This window comes from Tamandua tetradactyla, chromosome 20 (assembly GCF_023851605.1).
Source record: "Tamandua tetradactyla isolate mTamTet1 chromosome 20, mTamTet1.pri, whole genome shotgun sequence".
In the NCBI taxonomy this organism is placed as follows: Eukaryota; Metazoa; Chordata; class Mammalia; order Pilosa; family Myrmecophagidae; genus Tamandua; species Tamandua tetradactyla.
In genome coordinates this window covers 58,372,200-58,392,045 of record NC_135346.1, presented here as the reverse complement: position 1 = coordinate 58,392,045, position 19,846 = coordinate 58,372,200, and the positions used below count along the sequence as shown (strand labels likewise).

General features: G+C 50.3%; 2 protein-coding genes and 1 long non-coding RNA gene across 4 annotated transcripts in view; 2 read left to right on the top strand and 1 right to left on the bottom strand.

Annotated features, from left to right (window-relative positions):
- Positions 1-1,785, top strand: part of UIMC1 (ubiquitin interaction motif containing 1) — a 235,272-nt gene extending 233,487 nt beyond the window's left edge. The window contains exons 15-16 of the mRNA XM_077137728.1: positions 523-565; positions 1,050-1,785. Coding sequence (XP_076993843.1) covers positions 523-565; positions 1,050-1,260 — 254 coding nt within the window. The 3' untranslated portion in view covers positions 1,261-1,785. The remainder of the gene's footprint in view (positions 1-522; positions 566-1,049) is intronic.
- A 3,767-nt stretch (positions 1,786-5,552) lies between these two features.
- Positions 5,553-19,846, top strand: part of HK3 (hexokinase 3) — an 18,147-nt gene continuing 3,853 nt past the window's right edge. The window contains exons 1-14 of one of the 2 annotated variants that reach the window (XM_077137727.1): positions 5,553-7,227; positions 9,083-9,132; positions 10,207-10,307; positions 14,022-14,184; positions 14,333-14,487; positions 14,570-14,689; positions 14,777-14,872; positions 15,661-15,760; positions 15,840-16,023; positions 16,462-16,617; positions 16,797-17,030; positions 17,309-17,604; positions 17,716-17,855; positions 17,943-18,062. In XM_077137727.1, the coding sequence (XP_076993842.1) occupies positions 10,233-10,307; positions 14,022-14,184; positions 14,333-14,487; positions 14,570-14,689; positions 14,777-14,872; positions 15,661-15,760; positions 15,840-16,023; positions 16,462-16,617; positions 16,797-17,030; positions 17,309-17,604; positions 17,716-17,855; positions 17,943-18,062 (1,839 nt within the window). In that variant the 5' untranslated portion in view covers positions 5,553-7,227; positions 9,083-9,132; positions 10,207-10,232. The remainder of the gene's footprint in view (positions 7,228-9,082; positions 9,133-10,206; positions 10,308-14,021; positions 14,185-14,332; positions 14,488-14,569; positions 14,690-14,776; positions 14,873-15,660; positions 15,761-15,839; positions 16,024-16,461; positions 16,618-16,796; positions 17,031-17,308; positions 17,605-17,715; positions 17,856-17,942; positions 18,063-19,846) is intronic. The other variant, XM_077137725.1, reaches the window with a different exon arrangement.
- LOC143664169 (uncharacterized) overlaps positions 17,973-19,846 on the bottom strand; it is a 2,691-nt gene continuing 817 nt past the window's right edge. The window contains exons 3-4 of the long non-coding RNA XR_013166357.1: positions 18,639-18,765; positions 17,973-18,532 (exon numbers count right to left, since the gene is read on the bottom strand). This is a non-coding gene — a long non-coding RNA (uncharacterized LOC143664169). The remainder of the gene's footprint in view (positions 18,533-18,638; positions 18,766-19,846) is intronic.

The window sequence follows — 19,846 nt, the reverse complement described above, 5'->3', positions numbered from 1 at the left end:
TATATTCGGAAAAATTCCAAACGTAGTACTGGGCATAAGTAGACTCTTGATAAGTGTTAGCTGCTGTTGGTATTATTGTTTGTGATTAGTTGCAATTGTTAAATTCACCAGATGCAGATGGAAACTTTTTTTTTTAAGCCTGATGAGATTTGCTTACTGTCTAGTTCTAATAGTTCATCCCCACTGAGCAAATCTGGTATGCCTTCTGATGGCTATAAAAAGGCAGCCTCTCCAAGCCTCACATCCTGCTACCTCTATATAAGCAGATTATGAATCTCTGCAGGTGGCAGATTTCCCTTAGCAACTTCTTCTTCTAACATTTGAAGTAAATTTACTTGGAGGATGTTCATTCAAAAGTGGTCACCTTGGTACACATTCCGTTGGTCTGGGGTTTGGGAATCTGAGCTACCTGGATAGACCAGATGAAAAGCATACCCAGAACGCAGGAAGCACGTGATCAGGGAGAAGTGGTGTGATTACCATACTGCCACCAACATTGTCACCTTTCCTCCCCCCTCATAGGTGCAGAGACCAAGACCGAGTCCCCAGAAGCAGAAGCCTTCAGGTGAATTGGGGTGTTCATTGACATGTAGCCGTCAAAGTTCGAAAGAGTACAGGCCTGGTCCTGTGTATCATGTGATACTCAAACTGTTGACTTAGATATCACCATGGAATGATGTGACTTCTCTCTGGGCTGAAAATTGGATGGATAGGTCAAGTCATTCATGGTGTTAAAATTAGCAGAGTAAATGCGCTGTCTTACTCCTCCCTACCTCTCTATCACAGTCCCAGTCTTCTGACCTGGATTTCAGGAAGATTGGGGATTTTAGGTTTGAGTTCCTCATTCTCTCACTGTGTCTTTAGATATATGATCTAACCTGTTTATACCCAGTGTTCTCATCTGTGAATTGGGAATGATAGTACTTATGTGGTTCAATTTTTGCAGACATTATGTGAACTAATTTATGTGAAATCCCTGGAATAGTGCATGGTACACACTTGGTACTTTGTAGGTGTATATTGACCCTGAATTTTTCCCTTCTCCCTAGGGTTACCCCACCAGGGATGGAAGAGGCAGGCTGCAGCAGAGAGATGCCGAGTTCCTTTGCACATCTTGACTTAAATGATTCTCCCATCAAGTCTTTTGTTTCCATTTCAGAAGCCACAGATTGCTTAGTGGATTTCAAAAAGCAATTTACTGTCCAGTCAGGTAGTCGGACACGGACCAAAGCAGGCAGAGGAAGGAGGAGAAAATCCTGAATTTAGGATCAGGAGGTTGACAAAGCTGTTAGCAATAGGGTGGGTCATGCTCGTTAGACAGTGGTTTTCAGTTCATTGTTGAGCACGTTTTGGCCCTACAGTTTTCATCACCAATACCTACTCCACATCCTGGTTTTTATGTTTTCTAATCTATACAGACAACTGTGTATAGTATTTTGTTTTATAACAGTCAGTTTGAATTCATTTATGGTTAAAAAGAAAATTTAAATATATTTATCTATGTTTGTATGAAATCTTTTTTCAATATTGGAGGTTTTCCCTTTTTTCCCCTCTGTGTTGCCAAGATTTGGGGTGGCAGGGGATATTTTAATTGTAGAGGTACTTCTTAGACTCATAAATTACATGTTTCTGAATGAATTCCATTACTGATTTTGACAGACCACCTGTCTTCACTCACTGTGCAGTGCATTCTGTTCAATTCTTAACACTGTGTGGTCACTCTCTTGCCCTTTTCTGGCATCATTCTGGAAGGTGCCAGGGGCATTAAATCCAACCATTCACTGACCCGTAACTTCATCTTGCTGTCCTTACTTAGTTACGAATTCTCGACTAAAGCATAGGACCTTTGAGCGATATGTCCTGCCATCCTTCCCATGAATTTGTAAGTGAACACTCTGTTCCTATGCAATTATTTTTTCTTCCTAGATTAGACAGTGGAGATACCAGCCATATTTATGTGTTAAAACTGAGATTGGTTCTTTTTGCTACCAGAGGTTATAGTGGCAACAGAAGGTAGCTTCTATTACAGTAACCTCCCTGAAGAAGTATATATTCTTGACCACATTGCCTGGGAGCTTCCAGAGCAGAACAGAGATGTGGGCAGAGTACATGTGCAGACTCCAAAGATGACAGGACGTCGAATGGTAGAAATGGCCACTGAGGAAGACAACCAAAAAAGGAGGTTAGGAAAGCTAACTTTGGCCAAGGCTGATTTGAAGTTGCAGTGAAAGATGGAGGGGTAGGGTGGCTGCTGCCCAAGAAAGGATCTTTGTACAGTTTAGACAGGGACACCACTCATACTCTTCCTGACATCTGATTTATCAAGTCCAAAGTTAACTTTTCCTTTTTTTTTTGCTGGGGTGGAGGAGGGGGGCATGGTCCAGGAAACAAATTTTTCCCTTTATTCTAAAATGAAAAAGAGCTGGGATGGAAAACACAGCATAGGCTTTTAGGACACTGCTTCCTGCCTAAGTCCCTTTGCATACAAGCTCTTTCAGTTAGAAGAAGGTGAGATGGTGGGCTCACTGTTTATTCCTTCTGTAAACTGTCTTGTTCAGTAAGGCTGATATTGAACATAAGTAGTAGGTTTTTTTTTTTCTTTCTTTTTTAAATTGTGGGAAAATATTTACAACTTAAATCTTCCCATCCGAACTCCTCTCAAGATTCCATTCATTGTGAATGAGATTAATCACATTCACAGTGTTGTGGCCCCTCACTGCCATCCATTATTATCACTTACCTTTCTTCCCCAAATAGAAACCCCTAAACTCATTTTGCATTAATTCCCTACTGTCCCTGCCCCCCACCCCTGGTAACCTGTTCTCTACTTTCTATCTCTGTGAGTTTGCATATTCTCCAGGATTTTCTGTAGCTATTATTTTTTGAGCATCTGCTATGGCCCAGGCATGTATGTTCTTTCATTTAATCCTCACAGCAACCCCCCCATGAGTTAAGTATCACCATTTTTCAGATGGAGAAACAAAGGCCCAGAGGAACAAACAAATCTACTCCTTTTCCATGGCAGTGAGACCACAGTGCCCCTGCTTTTCAGTCCTAAAAGAAAAAAAAAAGGCTATATTTCAACCCTAATATTGATTATTGTCCTGATTTCCTTCTAATGAAAAGTAGTTTATCAGGTATGTCCCATCAGCTTAACTCTCAGTAGTCTCATTAAATGGCAATTTATTGAAGGTAGAGCTCTATAAACAGGGGATAGTGGTATTTATCTGTTTGCCTAAAGATAAGAAAATGGAAAGGACTGATTCTAGAAAGTGAATTATTTAGCTTAAAGTGGAGCAGTCTCCCTAGAACTTGGGTCAGCTGCAGGAGGGAGTGGATCAGCAGGACCAGGAACAAGTAACTGGGAAAAACAATGTCACCACCACCACCCACTCTCACTGTCTATGGTAAAGGCTACTGGTTTGTCCTCACTCTTTTTCTCTCCATCTTAGTTATCCTGAGGAAGGAGCATTAGTGAAATAGTGAAGTTAACAAAGTCAGTGGCGTTATCAGATCAACCTGAGTCTGAATCCCTGCTTCTGAAACAAGATACTTATCCTCTCTGAGACCTTGTTTCCTTGTCCATAAAATGGGGAAAATCGTACTTTCCGAGTTCTAAGGATGATGATAATGTGCATGAGGGATCTAACATAGTATCTTTCACATAGACAATAATGAGTAAGTGGTAGCAGCTGTTCTAATGTCATGGTAGTATCCTGTGTCATAATCAGTGTTGCAGTGGAAGGACCTGAGAAAAGAGAACCGGCTGCAGGTACAAGAGAAGACAGTTCTTAAAGGAATGTGCACTCAGGAGGGACTACCTTAGCTCCATCAGCCACCAGCCTTCCTCACGAAACTTAGATCCTGGGCTCCAGAGTTCTCCCAGGGCCGCTGGAGTTCTGCTTCTTCGGAATGATGGGAAGCACCTGTTCTGCCAGGGTTGCAGACTCCAGAGAGCTGAAAGATCTGTGAACGTCACAAGCTCTTATCACAAGAAGGGAGCTTCTCTGTGTTGGTGTTATATTGCTTAATCCTTACAACAGCCCTCCAGCAGACACTCTGCTCTGCCCATGTCCCTTGGGCACCACCATTCTGTTATGCCCATAGGGTCTTACTGCAAGTAACTGCCACTTGGTCTGAGAACTTCTCTGCTAATGTAGGACAGTCTGGGGTGCCAGGGAGTTAATGCCCCGGGACAGCCTCTGAAACTTGAAAGTTGCAGGTAAATACTCCAGCTTCCACACCCCTTGGGTAAGATAATTCTGAGGCACATTCTTTCCTGTCTCCCAGAGCTCCCCTGTGGGATTGAACCTCGATAGTTCCCAGCAGCAACTTAATGCACACTCTGTTAGCCTCCTTCCCTGCCCTCCCTCACTTCAAACTCCCCTGTCAGTACTTCCTGGCTCAGGGTAGAGACAAGGGTGAGGCAAGTAGAGGTACGTAGAATGCAAAATGTGGAGAGGCATTTGCCCTCAGGTTCATTTAAGTGCAGGACAGACCTGAGAGGGCATCGTTACACTCTGTGCCCTGTAGCCCTGTCCCTCTGTCCTACATCACTTTCCAAATAAACTACTTGCACTCATTAGGTCTGCTTCTGGAGGAACCCAACCTGAGATAAATCCTATGAAGGAATGGTCTCTCTGTTTTATGCATGGAAAATTCAGACTCAGAGAAGTGAGGAAATCTGCCTAAGGTCTTACAACTGGTAAATAGGATGGGCTTCAAACCTAGGTCTGTGTACTGGAGCTCATGCTCTGTTCTATATTTTATTGCCTCACATCCCCCTCAACTCACAAAACTAGTGGTTCAGTGCACGTTCTAAATTTGGGTAACTTTGCTACTTGTGATGGGCTCATTCTCACCCTAATTTGATTTTAGCAGTAGCAGATGGGAATTTGGGGGAGGGGAAGGCAGGTAGTAAGTGGTAGTGGGAAGATGGGAGAGTAGAGAGGTTGCTAAAACCATATACACTAGGAAGACAGGAAGAGATTACTTATTTTTCTCAGTTTCAAAAGTCCTGAACTACTGAAGTTGGCGGGGGGGGCTGTTCAAATGAACAGAAATTGACAACATATTCCATGTCAGGTTTAGAAATGGACCCTAGGGCTCTAAAGGTAATAAACACTTCAGGAGCCAGCACTATACTGGGAGAAGACAAACACATAAAACAGATTATTTTAATACACTGTTGTAAATTGCAATGATAGAAGGAAATCCAAGGTACTATAGGATCACTTAAGTCAGGTCACACTCATCTAGGGTCTGGGCCAGGAGGAGCTTGATTAGGCAGGGCTCTCCAGTGTTGGTGATGCCTGAGCTGTAACTTAAAGGATGAGGAAAAGTGAATCAGGTGAAAAGGTTGTAGAGGGCAAGGGGGGAGAGGTTCTAGACAGAGCGTCATGAACAAACACATCAGTAAGAAGCAGCTTGATGTTTGCAATAGAGCTGCAAGCATGTGGAGTCTGAGGTGGGGTGGTGAGAATGGTGAGCGAGCTTACCAAGGGGCTTGGCATGCCTGGCTGTGGAGTGCTCTGAAGGCAGTGAAAAATGAACCTAGTCTGTGAGCAACCCATTGCAGGGAGAACTGGGGCTCCCAGCCCAGCAGCAGCACTGGCTGCCTCTTCCCGTTCCTTAGTTCCTTCTGGACAGCTGGAGATTGGCACTAAGGGGCTAGGAGGGAACCTTGTCAGAACTTGTCCTTCCCTTTGTTGGTGTGTGGCCATCTGGTGTCTGAAGAAAATGGCTGATATCCACTGTGCCTCTGCTTCATCCAGGATCATTCACAGCTGCTCACGGAACTTAAACCCAGTCTGCCCCTTCCATAACCCCTGAGAAAGACCTTCCCTTGCACACCCTGGATAAATGGAGTCAGGACTTCCAGAAACAGATGAGGAGCCTTGACAATGCTTGTCAAGGGCAAATCCTCACCCAGGCCTCACTCAGGAAACTGCAGACTCTGGCTGCTGGCTGGACCTTTCACACTCAGTTCCATTTTCTCTTTCCCCAACTAAACAAAGGGGAGAGAGATCAGAACCTGAGCCTTGACTGTTTGTGAGACACCTGGGATTGTCCCCAGGCTAGTCAGGATGCTATGTTGTGAGTGACAGACCACTCTGCCCTCCTTTACCAGACTTTCCTGCCTTACAGAGCCTATAGGCCTAATTGGTACCCAGGAAATTGCAGCAGAGCTGATATCTGGCGTGGTTCCAGGTCCAACCATGTCAAAACTTCTACAGAAGCCCCCTTCTCTGGTCTTCAGTCTGGTGCATAATGGTAGAGTTACTGCTGAAGTAGCCTGAAGTTTGTGTCTGCCCTCCAAATTCTCTGAAAGGAAAATTATTGCAGTGTGTCTGCCATGGTGGGCACAGTTGTGCCCTGAGGTCTTGTGACATTCACAGAGATGGGCACAGGAGAGATGGCTTGGTGGCCCACAGCTGGGCCACTGAACCTGAGACTCTCCTTAACTTCCCATAGTGTGAACTTGCTCTCCCACCTTGGCATACAGGGTAAAGGCTGGACTCCACAGGTACCTGTGGCCTCCTCTCCTACTACAATGCCCCACCTACACGTAGCCTTTCTAGGCTCTCAGAGCTACACCCAGTTCCATGAAAGCATCATGTGCTTTTGGCCCTTCGTGATTTTGTACATACTGTTCTTTCTGTCAAGGACCACCTCTTCTAGCAAACTGCTATTACTGTCTTCGACACTCAGCTTCCTCAACTTGCCCTGCCCACTGTTGGGTCGACTTAGCCTTTTCCTCTTCAGTTCTCACGTCACTTCTTGCTCATTAGCACTTCCACATTTGGGAACATTATCTCTTAAATTAGACTCCTCCAGCTCCTTTCCGGGGGTATGTTTTATATACTTTTGGGTTTCCACAACCACTGCCTCAAAACCTGGATTCAGTGTTTACAGAATGAATGGAACTCCCAGCGTTGCAGGGAATCCTTGGCCCAATACAGGGCTCCAACTTCCTATGGTTATCTTGCTTAAGCTTGCACCACAGCTCTGCTTACCACTGGTTCCTCATAGAAGGAAGTACTGTCTTCCTGAATTAGCTGGTGTCTGATAAGTGGTGGTGGAGGAAGAGGGTGGAGCTTGGGGACCTTATAACTCAGGTCACCTCAAAGTTATACTTGTAAGTACAGATCAAGTTCACTGGGACAGCTCACACTGGGAGAGAAGAGCTCAAACCTGAGGAAGGTGACCAACTCCTGCTTCTCCAGGGTAAGGAAGGCCTCAACCCCAGCCCCGTCATGGTGTCCCTTCTTCTTGACCCACATGGATGGAAATGGAGGCTGGAAACACTGAGTCACCTAGGCTTGGGTGGCAGCTCCCATCCTCAGCAGGGGTCCCAAGGGTGCCTTTTGCTGATTCAGCTGAGAGAAGCCAAAAGACCCTCAATTGTTCAAACTTGTGCAGACTGTGGGCTGGGTTTTTAGGATAAGAATATCCCCAGATGAGATATGGTCCTGTATTCTCTTTTCCCCAATAAAAGTGAGAGAGAGTAGATCCCAGCCTCAGCTGTCACAGGACATGGTCCCTTTCCGTAGGAACTGTAAGTTGGCTACAGAAGACAGAAATGAATGTGTTTACCTAGAGTGCTAAGCAACCTAAGCAACACTTAGGTTGCTTAGGTGAAACTTCAGCTTCTGACATGTAGAGGTGCTGGATAAATATTGAGTGGATGAGGGAGTGAAAAAAGGTGGAGTGAATGTATAGTTGAGCCAGCCAGGCCCAAGTCCTTTCCAAAGTACCTCAGTTACCACATTTTATCCATGAAGCTGATCTGTAAAGTAGATACAAGTAATATTTTTCCTGTTTGAAAGATTTAGAGACTGAGTGTAGTTTTACGTGAGTTTGGGGAAGATTTGTTAGAAACTGATATCTTGGTTCCCCAAATATGGAAAAACTTTTTGCCCCCAATTTTACAAAGCTGTATTAGCACCCACTTATGCTAAGCCCTGTGCTGGGTACTGAAGGGATGCCTCAGACACTGCAGGGCTCTAGGGAGAGCCCTTTAGACTAAGGGAAAAACATGCATGCAGACCAGAAAGCAGAGGACAAGGAAGCAACTTGTAGTCAATATAGCTAGAGTGCAGGGTTGAAGAAGTAGCCAGGAAGGAAGCTTAGATTGAGAATGGAATGTGAGGGACTTGGAAGGTCACAATAAAGAGTTTTGGAGTTCTTTTTGTGTGTGTGTTGTGGGACCCAAGATGATTTGAAAGTTTGCTTCCTTTTTTTAGGAGAGAGCAGGAAATGTCATGATACAATCTCATTTAGTACAGTCACTCTGTGTGGGGTGTTGGGGTGGGGCAGGGTTAGTTTGGAAGCGAAGGTGTTGAAGGGAGGAAGCTTTGGGGGCTAATGGCAGGAAGGGGAGTGGGAACACACGGAAGCATTCTTTTCACAGAGCCTGTGAGGTACCTTGAGGTGACCTAAGTAGTTGACGCCTCTAGCCAGGGTGCAGAATAGAACAGACTTGTGGGGAGAAGTGAAGGGAAAAAATGAGCATGGCTTTATTTGGTTGAGTTTGAGGAGCCTATGAGGTCAAGCAGACGACTGGAATTTAGGATCTGGCTCAGGACAATGGTGGATCTGGGAGTCCTCACAGAGGTTTTACTCAAAGCCTTGGGAATGGGTGAGATGAAAATGGAGTATGAAGAAAGGGGCATGGTCAGAAACCTGGGGTTCCCAGCATTTAAGAGGAGAGAAGAGGAAGAATTATGACAAAGACCAAGTGACACTCAGTGAGAACGGAGACCCAGGAGAGACTGACTGCTGAAACCAAAGGAGGAGAGAAGTTTGCAGCAGAGAATGGCTCATGACCTTGCATGTTTGCGAAAGGGCAACAGGGAAGGGGAAGGCGAAAGGGAAGGCTGAAGAAAATTGCTTGGGATGAGGCAGTTAAGAGGTCATAGTTGGTCATATGAAGAGCAAATTCATGGTAATGATGGAAGTAGAGAGTAGATAGTGGTTGCAGGGTTGGGAAAGTACTATCTTCCCCCAAGTTTTGCCTTTAGGAGGAGGAAAGATGGAGTGACTAAGTGGGCTGCATTTTCCTTTTCCCCCACCCCTAAAGGGCACCTGAATCACTGAAGGCACTCTTGGAACCTGGAACCTCTAGTGTGGGTGAGCAAAACCTGACTTTGCTACAGTTCTTTACAGTCTGCAAAGGCCTTTCATAACCCTGAATAATTCCTCTTCATAAGAACTTATTTTTTTTTTCATGTCACAGAAAAGGAAATCAGGGCTCAGAGAGTTTCAATTCAGAGTCAGCTAAATAAATCTGAAAGTGCACTTGGAGCAAGGAACTCTTGCTCTCATGATCTCATTTGTCCCACAGAGTCCCTTGACATGTGTTGCTACCCATTTCACAAAGAATAAAAATCAGAACAATTGACAAGATCTGGTGCCGCTGCCTCATGGGAGACCTGGGTCCTCAACTCTTGTGTGTAGTGCCCTTTCTGCCCTGCATCCCTGAACCCTCAAAAGCAGTTCATGAGTTCACATTTGTATTGCCCATTAAATTCCAGAAAGCATTTTTCCATGCATTATTCCATTCTCACCACCACCTCGTAGAGGGTAGATATAATTTCTCCTGTTATACAGATGAAGAAGCACCATTAGGAGAACCCCTTCTGAAACATCTATCTGTGTTATATCCCTGTCCATCTCGCCTCATCGCCTTCAGAATTATATTTACGTGCCTTACCCTGGCGTCAAGGCTATCCACAGTCTAGCCCTGCTTACTTCTTCAGCAGATCTTTGGTTCCTTTTGTTCCAAACTTCTAGCCGGTCCTGACCACTCCCAAGTATAGCATGCCCGTTTCTGTCACAGCCTGTGTCAGTGGGACTGGGATTGTTGGTAAGTCTGTGAGGTCCCTCAGAGCAGGGCCTAGGAGGAGGGCAGGCCTTAGGTCTGCTTTGGCTCCACCCCAGCATCCAGCCCAGCAGGCATCAGGAACAGGTGAATGTGAGTGCCTGAATGAAAGAATGGCATTTTGGACTTAAAATCAGCCTTCCCAGTGCCCTCTCATTACACATACTTCTGGAAATCAAGGGTCTTCTGATTAATTACTCTGATGGTGACCACAGCTTTCTTCCTAGCCCACTTCAGAAGAAAGGAGGTTGAGGGTCCAGGTTGCAGCCTCCTAGAGCCTATAGAGTGAGTGGTTCACCCAGGCTGTCCCTTTTTTCCCATAGGTGGCCAACACTCATTGTGGAACCAAATGGACTCCATTGGGCCTGTAGGGTTGCAGCATGGGGAAGGAGCCCCAGGCTGCCCCTCAGACAGCTCTGAGCTGGTAAGTTCAGCACTGGGTTCTGGTCTCGTGCTTATTCAAGGCCATCAAGAGCAGAATTGACTGGAGATGCTCTGGGACGATGGGGTCACACCCCTTTAGGGTTTACCAAGCCTTTCATATCTGGTCACTATCTCCTTTGAGGCCCAAACAACTTCAGGTGGGTATTATCCCCTCATTTTGCAGAGAAGGAAGAGAAGGCTTAAGAAGGGAGTTAAAGACACAACAGGAGCTGGGGCTGAGGTATTTCAGCTCTAAATCTATCGCTTTCATCACCTCACCACATAGGTGCCACCCCCAGACGGGTTGACACAGTCTGGAAAGGACCTTCCTATCACTGCTCATGTTTCACCAGGGTTTTCTGGTCACAAGCTGTGTTTTGAGCCCCACCTTTTCTCTTACTTCTCTGGCTACTCTAGCACATCTCCCTCTCCTCAACACAGCCAGCACTGTCAGGCACAAAGGCAATTTTAGTGCTGGGCTCAACTTTGCGGTTATTATACAGCTTCGTCTCCATATGCCTAAGATTGGCTCAGAAGTGAGTTTCTCTTTTTTCTGCCATCTTGATCAAGATTTAGAAGCCCTCGCACACCACACCCTCGAGCAGGAAACACTTGTGTAAGTTGTTTCATATCCTTAGTCTCTGCTTCCTCATCAGCAGAAGGGAGGAAAATGCAGTCTAATACTCCCCACCCACTAGAGGATTAAATGGGCTAATGGAAATAGGGAGCCTGCCTGGAAGAGGCACCCATTAAGGGTTCTTGAATCATCCCCTGCTGTTTCTTTGGTTTCCCAGTTTGACTGGAGGTCCACCTGACGAGGCTTGTTGCCCAAAGTGCTGGGGTATCACCCCTCATTGCATTTCGTACTCCCCTGTCTCCCATGTCCAACCTGTGCCTGGATCCTGTTTACATCTTTCCTGAGCACCTTCTCCATGTCTAATCCACAGCTGGGTCCAGGGGTCACTGTGACTAAAGAGGCCTTGCTTGGGGGGCTGCTGTCACCTCCAGTCTGCCCTTCCCTCCTAAGGCTTCCTCTGGGTCCCATCTCTGCCCTCTGGCCCCATTACCTACCCCTGCAATTGAAAGAGAACCCCCTTTGGCTTGGGGTAATATCAGAGGTGGCCAAATCTCCCTTGGCCTTGGGCCCTGGCTCCCCTTCACAAGGTGATTGGTGTGGCCAGTGCCTGGCCCCATCTTTCAGAGACCTGTCTGTAATTCCATCCTCCAGATCTCTTTATCACCAAAAGGGGCGTGGACTTGGCTCTGCAGGCAGACTGTGCCTTGTGCTTTGTGGACAGGAGCCCACATCTCAATGAGTATCTCCTATATATATGCCAGACCCTGTCTCTTACTTCACATGTGTCGTCTTTTCAATCCTCACCAGCATCTCTGAGGAGCAGACAGTTGTTGTGCTCACTTGAATGAGGAGGAAACTCGCTCAGAGAGGTGAACTGATGGGCCCAGAGCAACCCTGTGCTGAAGCCATATCGCATTTCACACTCTCTCTAATGCTTTGCTTCTCACTTTCCTGGCCAAGGTCTCTCCCCATTCTTGAGGGGTATGGGTTGTGGAGGGGAGGGGGATCTCCAGTAGCTTCTCCCGGCTGGTGGCCACCCCACCAATCTACCAGTGCTCCTATCCTCTTTGTGGCTTCTGCCATTTCCCAATCTCTCCTCTTGAAGCTCTCACTATACCCAGGAGGAAAAGAAAGGAAAGCATCAATCTGCCCAAGCCATTGACTTCTCCATAACTCTGCTGCTTTCATTAAACAATAATAAACAGCCCTCACATTGTCAGAACAGCACTTTACACTTTCACATGCATTATCCCCTTTAATCCTCATGCCACCACAACCACTTATCCAACAATCCCTTCCCAAACACCTGCCTGCCGGGAGCCAACCACTCTGCGTGGCCCTGAGGTACAGCAGTGAACAAGATGTGAGGTGACTAAAGCTCAGAGATAGGATTTGCCCAAGGACAAAGAGCCATCGAATGGCAGAGCAAGGACTCAGGTATAAGTTTCTTCATCCCAGAATCTATGGGGCCCTTTGCAATAAAATTGTATCGCATTTTGCAGTCCGATCTAGGTTCAAATCCTGCCCTGCCCCTTAATAGCTGCTTGGGCTAGGCAGATGACTGTCCATCACTGAGCCTCAGTTTCCTCATTGGTAACATAGGATTAATCCCTCCTAGTATGCCTGGCTGCTGGAAGCACTTACTCTAAGTAAACATGGAAAAACTGAACATTTGTCACCACAGTAGGATTATTTGCCTTCCTGCGGGATCAGTTTGCTGTTGTCTTCATAAAGCAGGGGGTGGGACTGAGTCATCCTCATCCCTCAAAGTGTAGCCACCCCTTCCTGGTGCTCCCTGGAGGCTCCTGGTTATCCAGATGACTGGGCATGGTTCAGGGCAGCGGGTCATTGGTGGGGGGAGGGAGATTGGTATCTATGACAAGGAACTGTGAGATGGAAGTGGGATGGCCTTGGAAAATCTAAGATCGGAGAGCATTGAGTCCTGGGGCTGGGAACCTCCAATGAATGCAGGGAGGCTGTTGGGACCTTTTGAAGGATAGGAGAGATGGTCACCCAGAGGTGGGGGGGAGGTGGGGTTCTGCATGTATGTAGAGGGGAGGTACCAGAGCACTTCCTAACCCCCCCAACCCCCCACAGGCATATGGTGGAAAAAGAATCCCGAGGCATCCTGTTTTCTGTCTTCCCTGCTATCCCAATCCTCTCTTTAGATAAACTCCAATCCACTCCTGGCCCAGTCTTACCCCAAACCCATCCTCTTGCTCTGAAGAAAATCCCTTTATGTGCTCTCCCCAGATCTTCAACTGGCTCATCCCCTTCTTTTCATTTAGGTCACCTCCTTAGGGGGATCATCCCTGACCAACAATCTAAAGATAGTTTTCCTTTCCCTGGTCACCGGTCACTCTCTAACATCCTATCCTGCCTCTCCATCAGCCCCCAAAGAACCGCCATCGCTGCAGAACCATATTATCTGTTTATTTGCTTGTTTTCTGCTGTCACATTGGAATTTGAGCTCCGTAAGAGCCAGCTTGCTAGTTATAATGTGTATGGTGCATAGGCTAGGGCAGGGCTCACTCGCTGGGTATTGTTGAAAGAGTGAATGACTGACCAGAGGTCTGTCCTCTGCAGAGTAGTCACCAAAATAACCCTTGCTGAACTTACTCAGACTCCAAGTTAGAGGGGATGGGGAGAGGGAAGCACTTGAATTTGAAGAATTCAAATGTTCACTCATTTGTTCATTTGTTTGTTTGTTCAATAGCCACTCACTGGGCAGCTACAATGCATCCGGATATTGGGAGGAACCAGCTTTAGTGTGGAGTGGGGATGTGCCAAATTCTGAATTTGAAGGCGTGGAGGGCACAGGGCAGAGGGATTAGGGGGCCAAGAAGGAGCCAAGCAGGAATGAAGTGGGAGGAAGGGTTTGGGTCCTTCCTCCAGAATGCAGCCTTCCAAGCATGCAGGAGTGAGGGTGCAGGATGTGAGGGGCAAGAGAACCAAGGTGTGTAGAGAGGGAAAGAAGTGGGGCTGCATTGGTGCTGGGGAGACCCCTGAGGGAAGGGCAGCAACCTGGACTTGGGTGACAGGCCACGTAAACTGGCTGGCCCCTGCCCTGGGTTGGGATTGAGGAATCTAGCTGGTCCAACATGGCTCCTGCCTGTATGGTGGCCTGTTTCTTCCCAGGTGCAGAAGTGCTTACAGCAGTTCGAGGTGACGGAGGCACAGCTGCGGCAGATCCAAGCCAGCCTGCTGGACTCCATGGAGCAGGCGCTAAAGGGGCAGACCAGCCCTGCCCCTGCCGTCCGGATGCTGCCCACCTACGTGGACTCCACCCCGCATGGCACTGGTGCATGGCAGAGACTACACCCCTGGGAGAGGGTGCTGATCTGGGGAAGCTCCTCATCCTTGCTACCCACCTCTAAGTCCCCTTAGGAATGTTTCTGGGAAGCAGAGGGCTCTGGTCCAGCCAGCTTCATGCCTTCCTATGTCCCCAGAGCAAGGAGAGTTCCTGGTGCTGGAGCTGGGAGCCACAGGGGCCACACTGCGCATTCTTTGGGTGACCCTGACAGGCACTGGGGGGCATAGGATGGAGCCCAGAAGCCAGGAGTTTGTGATTCCCCAGGAGGTGATGCTGGGACCTGGCCAGGAGGTGAGTGCTCATTGCCCAGTGTTTGGGCCTGGCCAGGGGGCTAGTGATGGAGAAACAGCTGAGACCCCCAATTTTTCCACAGCTCTTTGACTTTGCTGCCTGTTGTCTGGCTAAGTTCCTAGATGCACACCCTGTGGGCAGCCAGCGTCTGCAGCTTGGGTTCAGTTTCTCTTTCCCTTGTCACCAGACAGGTCTGGACAAGGTGAGGTAGAGAGGGTGTGGGGATGGAGGATGGGGTTACCACCCTGTGAAGGCTGTCAGAGAAGTGACCCAGCTTCTCTGCCACCAGAGCACCCTTATTTCCTGGACCAAAGGCTTTAGGTGCAGTGGTGTGGAAGGCCAAGATGTGGTCCAGTTGCTGAGAGATGCCATCCAGAGGCAGGGGGTGAGTTGGAATTGGGACGATAGAAAGACTGCCTCCATGCCCAGGCCTGGGACCAACTCCTGCAGCCTGTGGCTCTGGGTTGTTTGTTCCGAAGATGCCCTTCACCACCCCAGGCTATGCCTTCTTTTCCAATTTATATCCTTTATCTGGTTTTTAACCCTAGGGAAAATGTTACTGCTATTCCCATTTTATGGGTAAGGAAACTGAGGCTAAGAAGGATCCAATAGATGTTCAGGACTCTGGTGGTGGGGAATGGGGGTAGACAAAGATGAAAACACTTTGACCCTGTCCTCAAAGACCTCACTGTGTAGTGGGGGTAACATCCCAAGTTAAGATCAGCACTGTTGAGGAGGTACGTTCAGGAAACTCTGGGAGCACTTGGAGGAGGAAATATCAGCTGCAAAGCAGGTTGGACAGGCTGGTTCTAGTCTGAGAGAATGGGGTGGACAAAAGCCTGGATGCCCGAGAGAGCTGGCAGCTCTAACCACCACCCGGTTTGGCGGCTGCAATTGGAGCCTAGAGGAAGGGATGGGGGAGCCCAGCCAGACGGAGGGTAAGATGAACAAGGCACACTACTTAAGGAGACAGCACCTTGGACACCTCATGGGATGGGAGGTCCCTTTCCAGGGTGACAGCACAATTGTGTGTGGGGTGCACAGGTGTATTTCATGGACTCTGGTGTCTCCATCGAAGCTGCAGCCAAGTGGCTGCTTGGATGCCCCATCCCTGCCCATCCCCCAGGGTTCCTGGCTCCGGTCAGCCTGATCTCTGCCCTCTCCGTTGCCCAGGCCTACAGCATTGACGTGGTTGCTGTGGTGAATGACACAGTAGGCACCATGATGGGCTGCGAGCTGGGCGTCGGGCCCTGTGAGGTCGGGCTCATTGTGGGTGAGCCACGGGTGATCCGGGTGGTGGCAGGGGGCATGACCGCGTTGTGGGCCAGCCCTGATGGGGTCATCCCTGCCAGACACGGGTACCAACGCGTGCTACATGGAGGAGACACGGCATGTGGCAGTGCTGGATGAGGACCGCGGCCGTGTCTGCGTCAGTGTTGAGTGGGGCTCCTTTGGCGATGAAGGGGCCCTGGGGCCAGTGGTTACTATCTTCGACCGCGCGCTGGATCACGAGTCCCTCAATCCTGGGGCGCAGAGGTGGTCCAGGGGACCCTGACTTTCTGCTCCCTGCCCTGCTTCCCAGCCCCTGGGCTTCATATCCCACCCCTCTGCTCAGCCCTTAAGCCCCTCTCTCTCACTCTAAGGGCACCCAGGTTGCTCCCAAGGAAGTAGGGTGGGCTGGCTGGGCTCAAGAGAAGAAACCCTGGTCAACCCTGAGGGGATTGGGGGTTAGCTGGGCAGCATATCTCCTGCCCTCCTTTGGGTCCACCACCCCTCCAGGAGACCTGGGGAGTGGGCAGTAGGGTCTGGCCAAGTACCCACTTATGTTCTGGAAGATCATTTGCTTGTGGGACCTCCAGTCTGGGTACCCCCCCCCCCCAAAGCACTGACCTCTCTTTGGGAGCTCTTGGGCGCTAGGCAGGGTGGGTCTGAGGCTTAGGAAAGGCTCTGTCCAGCCACCCTTGCCTCCTTCAGGTTTGAGAAAATGATTGGGGGCCTGTACCTGGGTGAACTGGTGCGGCTGGTGCTGGTTCACCTAGCCCGGCGCGGGGTGCTCTTTGGAGGCACCACTTCATCCCCACTGCTGACCCAGGGCAGCATCCTCCTGGAGCATGTGGCTGAGATGAAGGAGTAAGTAGGGCAGAGCTGCTCGGACAAAGGGATCTCGGCTTGGGCGAGGAGGAGGGTAGGGCAGGAGACTTGGTCGGGTCAGGGTGCTCCCCACCTCCAGGTGGAGGCTTTGATGCGGGATGCGGGAGGGTAGATTTGGGGCTACCTGAACCCCTAACCAGCATGGCGTCCCTCCCCAGCCCATCTGCTGGGGCAGCCCAGGCGCATGTCATCCTGCAGAGCCTGGGCCTGAGGCCGGGAGCCTCGGACACTGCGCTCGTGCAGCTCGTGTGCGCCGCCGTGACGGCGCGAGCCGCCCGCCTCTGTGCCGCAGCGGTGGCCGCGGTCCTCTCCCGCCTCCAGCGCAGCCGCGAGCAGCGAGCTCTCCAGATTGCCGTGGCCACCGGAGGCAGAGTGTTTGCTCGACGCCCCAGGTAGGATGAGTACCGAGGCCCGGGCAAGCCTAAATGAAGGGCCCTAAGTAGCGCGAAGGTGTGTGCGCCATGCCCGGAGGGCGCTTGCATGCCACGGAAATGTGCGCATGTGAAAGCCAGTGGATGCCAGTGAATCAGGGAAGGGAAGAAAAGATGCTTCTCCCTGGGTGTGCGAGGGAGGGGGTTCTGGGGACCGGGTAGACGGCCCAGGAAGGATTTATTGGGGGAGATGGGCCTAGGGCTTCAGCCAGCCCTGGAGAGATGTGCCGTCCGTACAGGTTTCTCAGCATCCTGCAAGAGACCGTAATGCTGCTGGCCCCCGAATGCGATGTCTCCTTCGTTCCCTCCTTGGACGGGGGCGGCCGGGGCGTGGCCATGGTGACCGCAGTGGCTGCCCGCCAGGCCGCCCACCGGCGCCTGCTGGAGGAGACCCTGGAGCCGTTGCGGTTGAACCGGGAGCAGCTGGCAGCGGTGCAGGCGCAGATGAGGGAAGCCATGGCAAAGGGGCTCCGAGGGGAGGCTTCCTCCCTCCGCATGCTGCCCACTTACGTCCGCGCCACGCCCGACGGCAGCGGTGAGGCCCAGCCCATGCGTTGGGCTGGGACGCGGCCCCTGGGGCGTCACGGCATACATGGGGGCTGCGGCCACCAGTTTGGCACTGGCCCTGAGGGTCTCTGCCCTACAGAGCGTGGGGATTTCCTGGCGCTGGATCTCGGGGGCACAAATTTCCGGGTCCTCCTGGTGCGTGTGACCGCGGGCGGCGTGCAGATAACCAATCAGGTCTACTCCATCCCTGAGAGCGTGGCCCAGGGCTCCGGGCGGCAGGTACCCTCGGGGCCGGGGGAGCTGCTAGGCGGGGTGGGACGAGCCGCTGGGTGGGGCTCAGCGTGTGAAGCAGCGCCGCCCCTGCAGCTTTTCGACCACATCGTGGACTGCATCGTGGACTTCCAGCAGACGCAGGGCCTGAGCGGGCAGAGCCTTCCTCTGGGTTTCACTTTCTCCTTCCCGTGCAAGCAGCTCGGCCTGGACCAGGTGAGGGAGGGGGGAGACCCAGGGGTAGCCGTCCCCAAGGGCCTCCCGTCCATGCGCCCTTAATGGAGTGGGCAGGAGGCGGGGGATGGACTGCTGGACTGGCCCGGCTTCTGCCTCACTTTCCCCAGACCTGGTGTGCCCAGGGTGGGGGTGGGGGGCACAGTGAAGTGGTCAAGAATCCAGAGAAGGAAAAGGACATGGACACTCTTGGGACCTGTAGTGGGCATAGTGAATAATAGTGAAGTGAAGCCAGGGCTGGGGTCTGGGCACTCAGGGGCAGCAGGCCCAGAGGTAGGGCTGGCAGGAGCCGCGGTGACTATCCCAGCTGTCGTCCTGGGGTACCAGCCCAGGGCGCCTGTGGGAGGTAATGTTTGCTCTCGTCTCTAGGAGGCACTTGTGGCTGCATGAGTCCTGTGCCTTTCTTGCTTGGTGCCTTCTCAGTAGTGCCTGGCTCTGTGTTAGATGCTTGACTTGGGGAAGCAGAGAGGAGGCAGAGGTCAGCACACTCCCTAATGGGCCCTTACATGAGGATAATATACTCAGAGCACACAAACAAAGCCTGTGGAGGGAACCTACCACGTCCTCAGGCCTCTGGTCCAAGTTCCCAGGAATCTCCTTCTCAGCCTTCCCAACTTCTGCCTCTTGGGATGAGGGCCTCACTGCCCCTGAAGACATCTGTTGCATTGATAGCCACCTGTGATCACTGAAAAGGTCAGACTCATCTGAGCCCCAACCAGACCTTGTGCTGACCTCTCTCTGACACGTGACTGCTTGACCCTGCTGTCTTTTACATATCCGCCCTGTGAATTGCGCCGTTGGCATTTGTCTTCCTGTGCCAACTCTGCTCTGCTCTGAACCAAGTATGCATACTCCTTTGGATTAGTCTTTGTAAGGTGTGAGAAGCAGGTGTGGCAGTATAAAAACCCAGGTGTGCAAGAAACCCAGTCCTGTTCCTTTTCTAGAAATGACCTTAATTCCTATATTGAGCCTGCATTCCTTTGAGAGGTGAAAACTTCTTAATGTTGATCAATTTGGGCGCTCTTTTTCCCCGGGTAGGTGCTCATTTCCAGATGGGCTGGGCACCAGGATGGGGGGCACCTGTCTGGGCTCCTCTTAGCTGCAGAACCTCCTGCTACATAGTGTGCAGTCATGTGGGAAACTCGGGGAGACTGACCCCCTCTGCCACTTCCTCTCCTGGGTCTTGATACCTCCCTGGCATTACCTGAGGAAGGGGGCCAGAGACTTCTTCTGCTGTCAGAGTACCCAAATCTCTTCTGTCTCCTTTCCCCACACAGGGACTTGGCTCAGGTTGGGTGGGCACAAGATGCCTTTCTTGGGTAATCGCTAAAAACCTGGGTCTGCCTTCCCCTCTGCCTCCCCTTGCCTAGACCAAGGAGTTTTTATCTCATCTGGGAGCAGGGAAGTGTTGATGCTGCTCCCCCTGACCTGGTCTTCCCCAAACTGGTTCTCCCTCTCAATCTCACACTTTCTGGTTTCTGTTTTTTGAGGCAATGAGCATAGAACACCCTTGCTGCTGGGGAAATGGGAAAAGGGATAAAAGGAATTATTATCGGGGAAATTTCCAGGCCTCCTCCCTGTGCTTTAGGCAGATCAGTCATTTTCTCCTAACAGCCATGGAATAACTACTGCTTCCTGGCACATTTTTGGAGAAAGCACACTCAGAAAAGAGCATCCCTAAGTGCAGACAGGCTCCTTGTCACTAAATTCACTAAAGCTCAATTTCTCACAATAATTATCTCTCTTGCCCCCTCCCATCCTGTCCA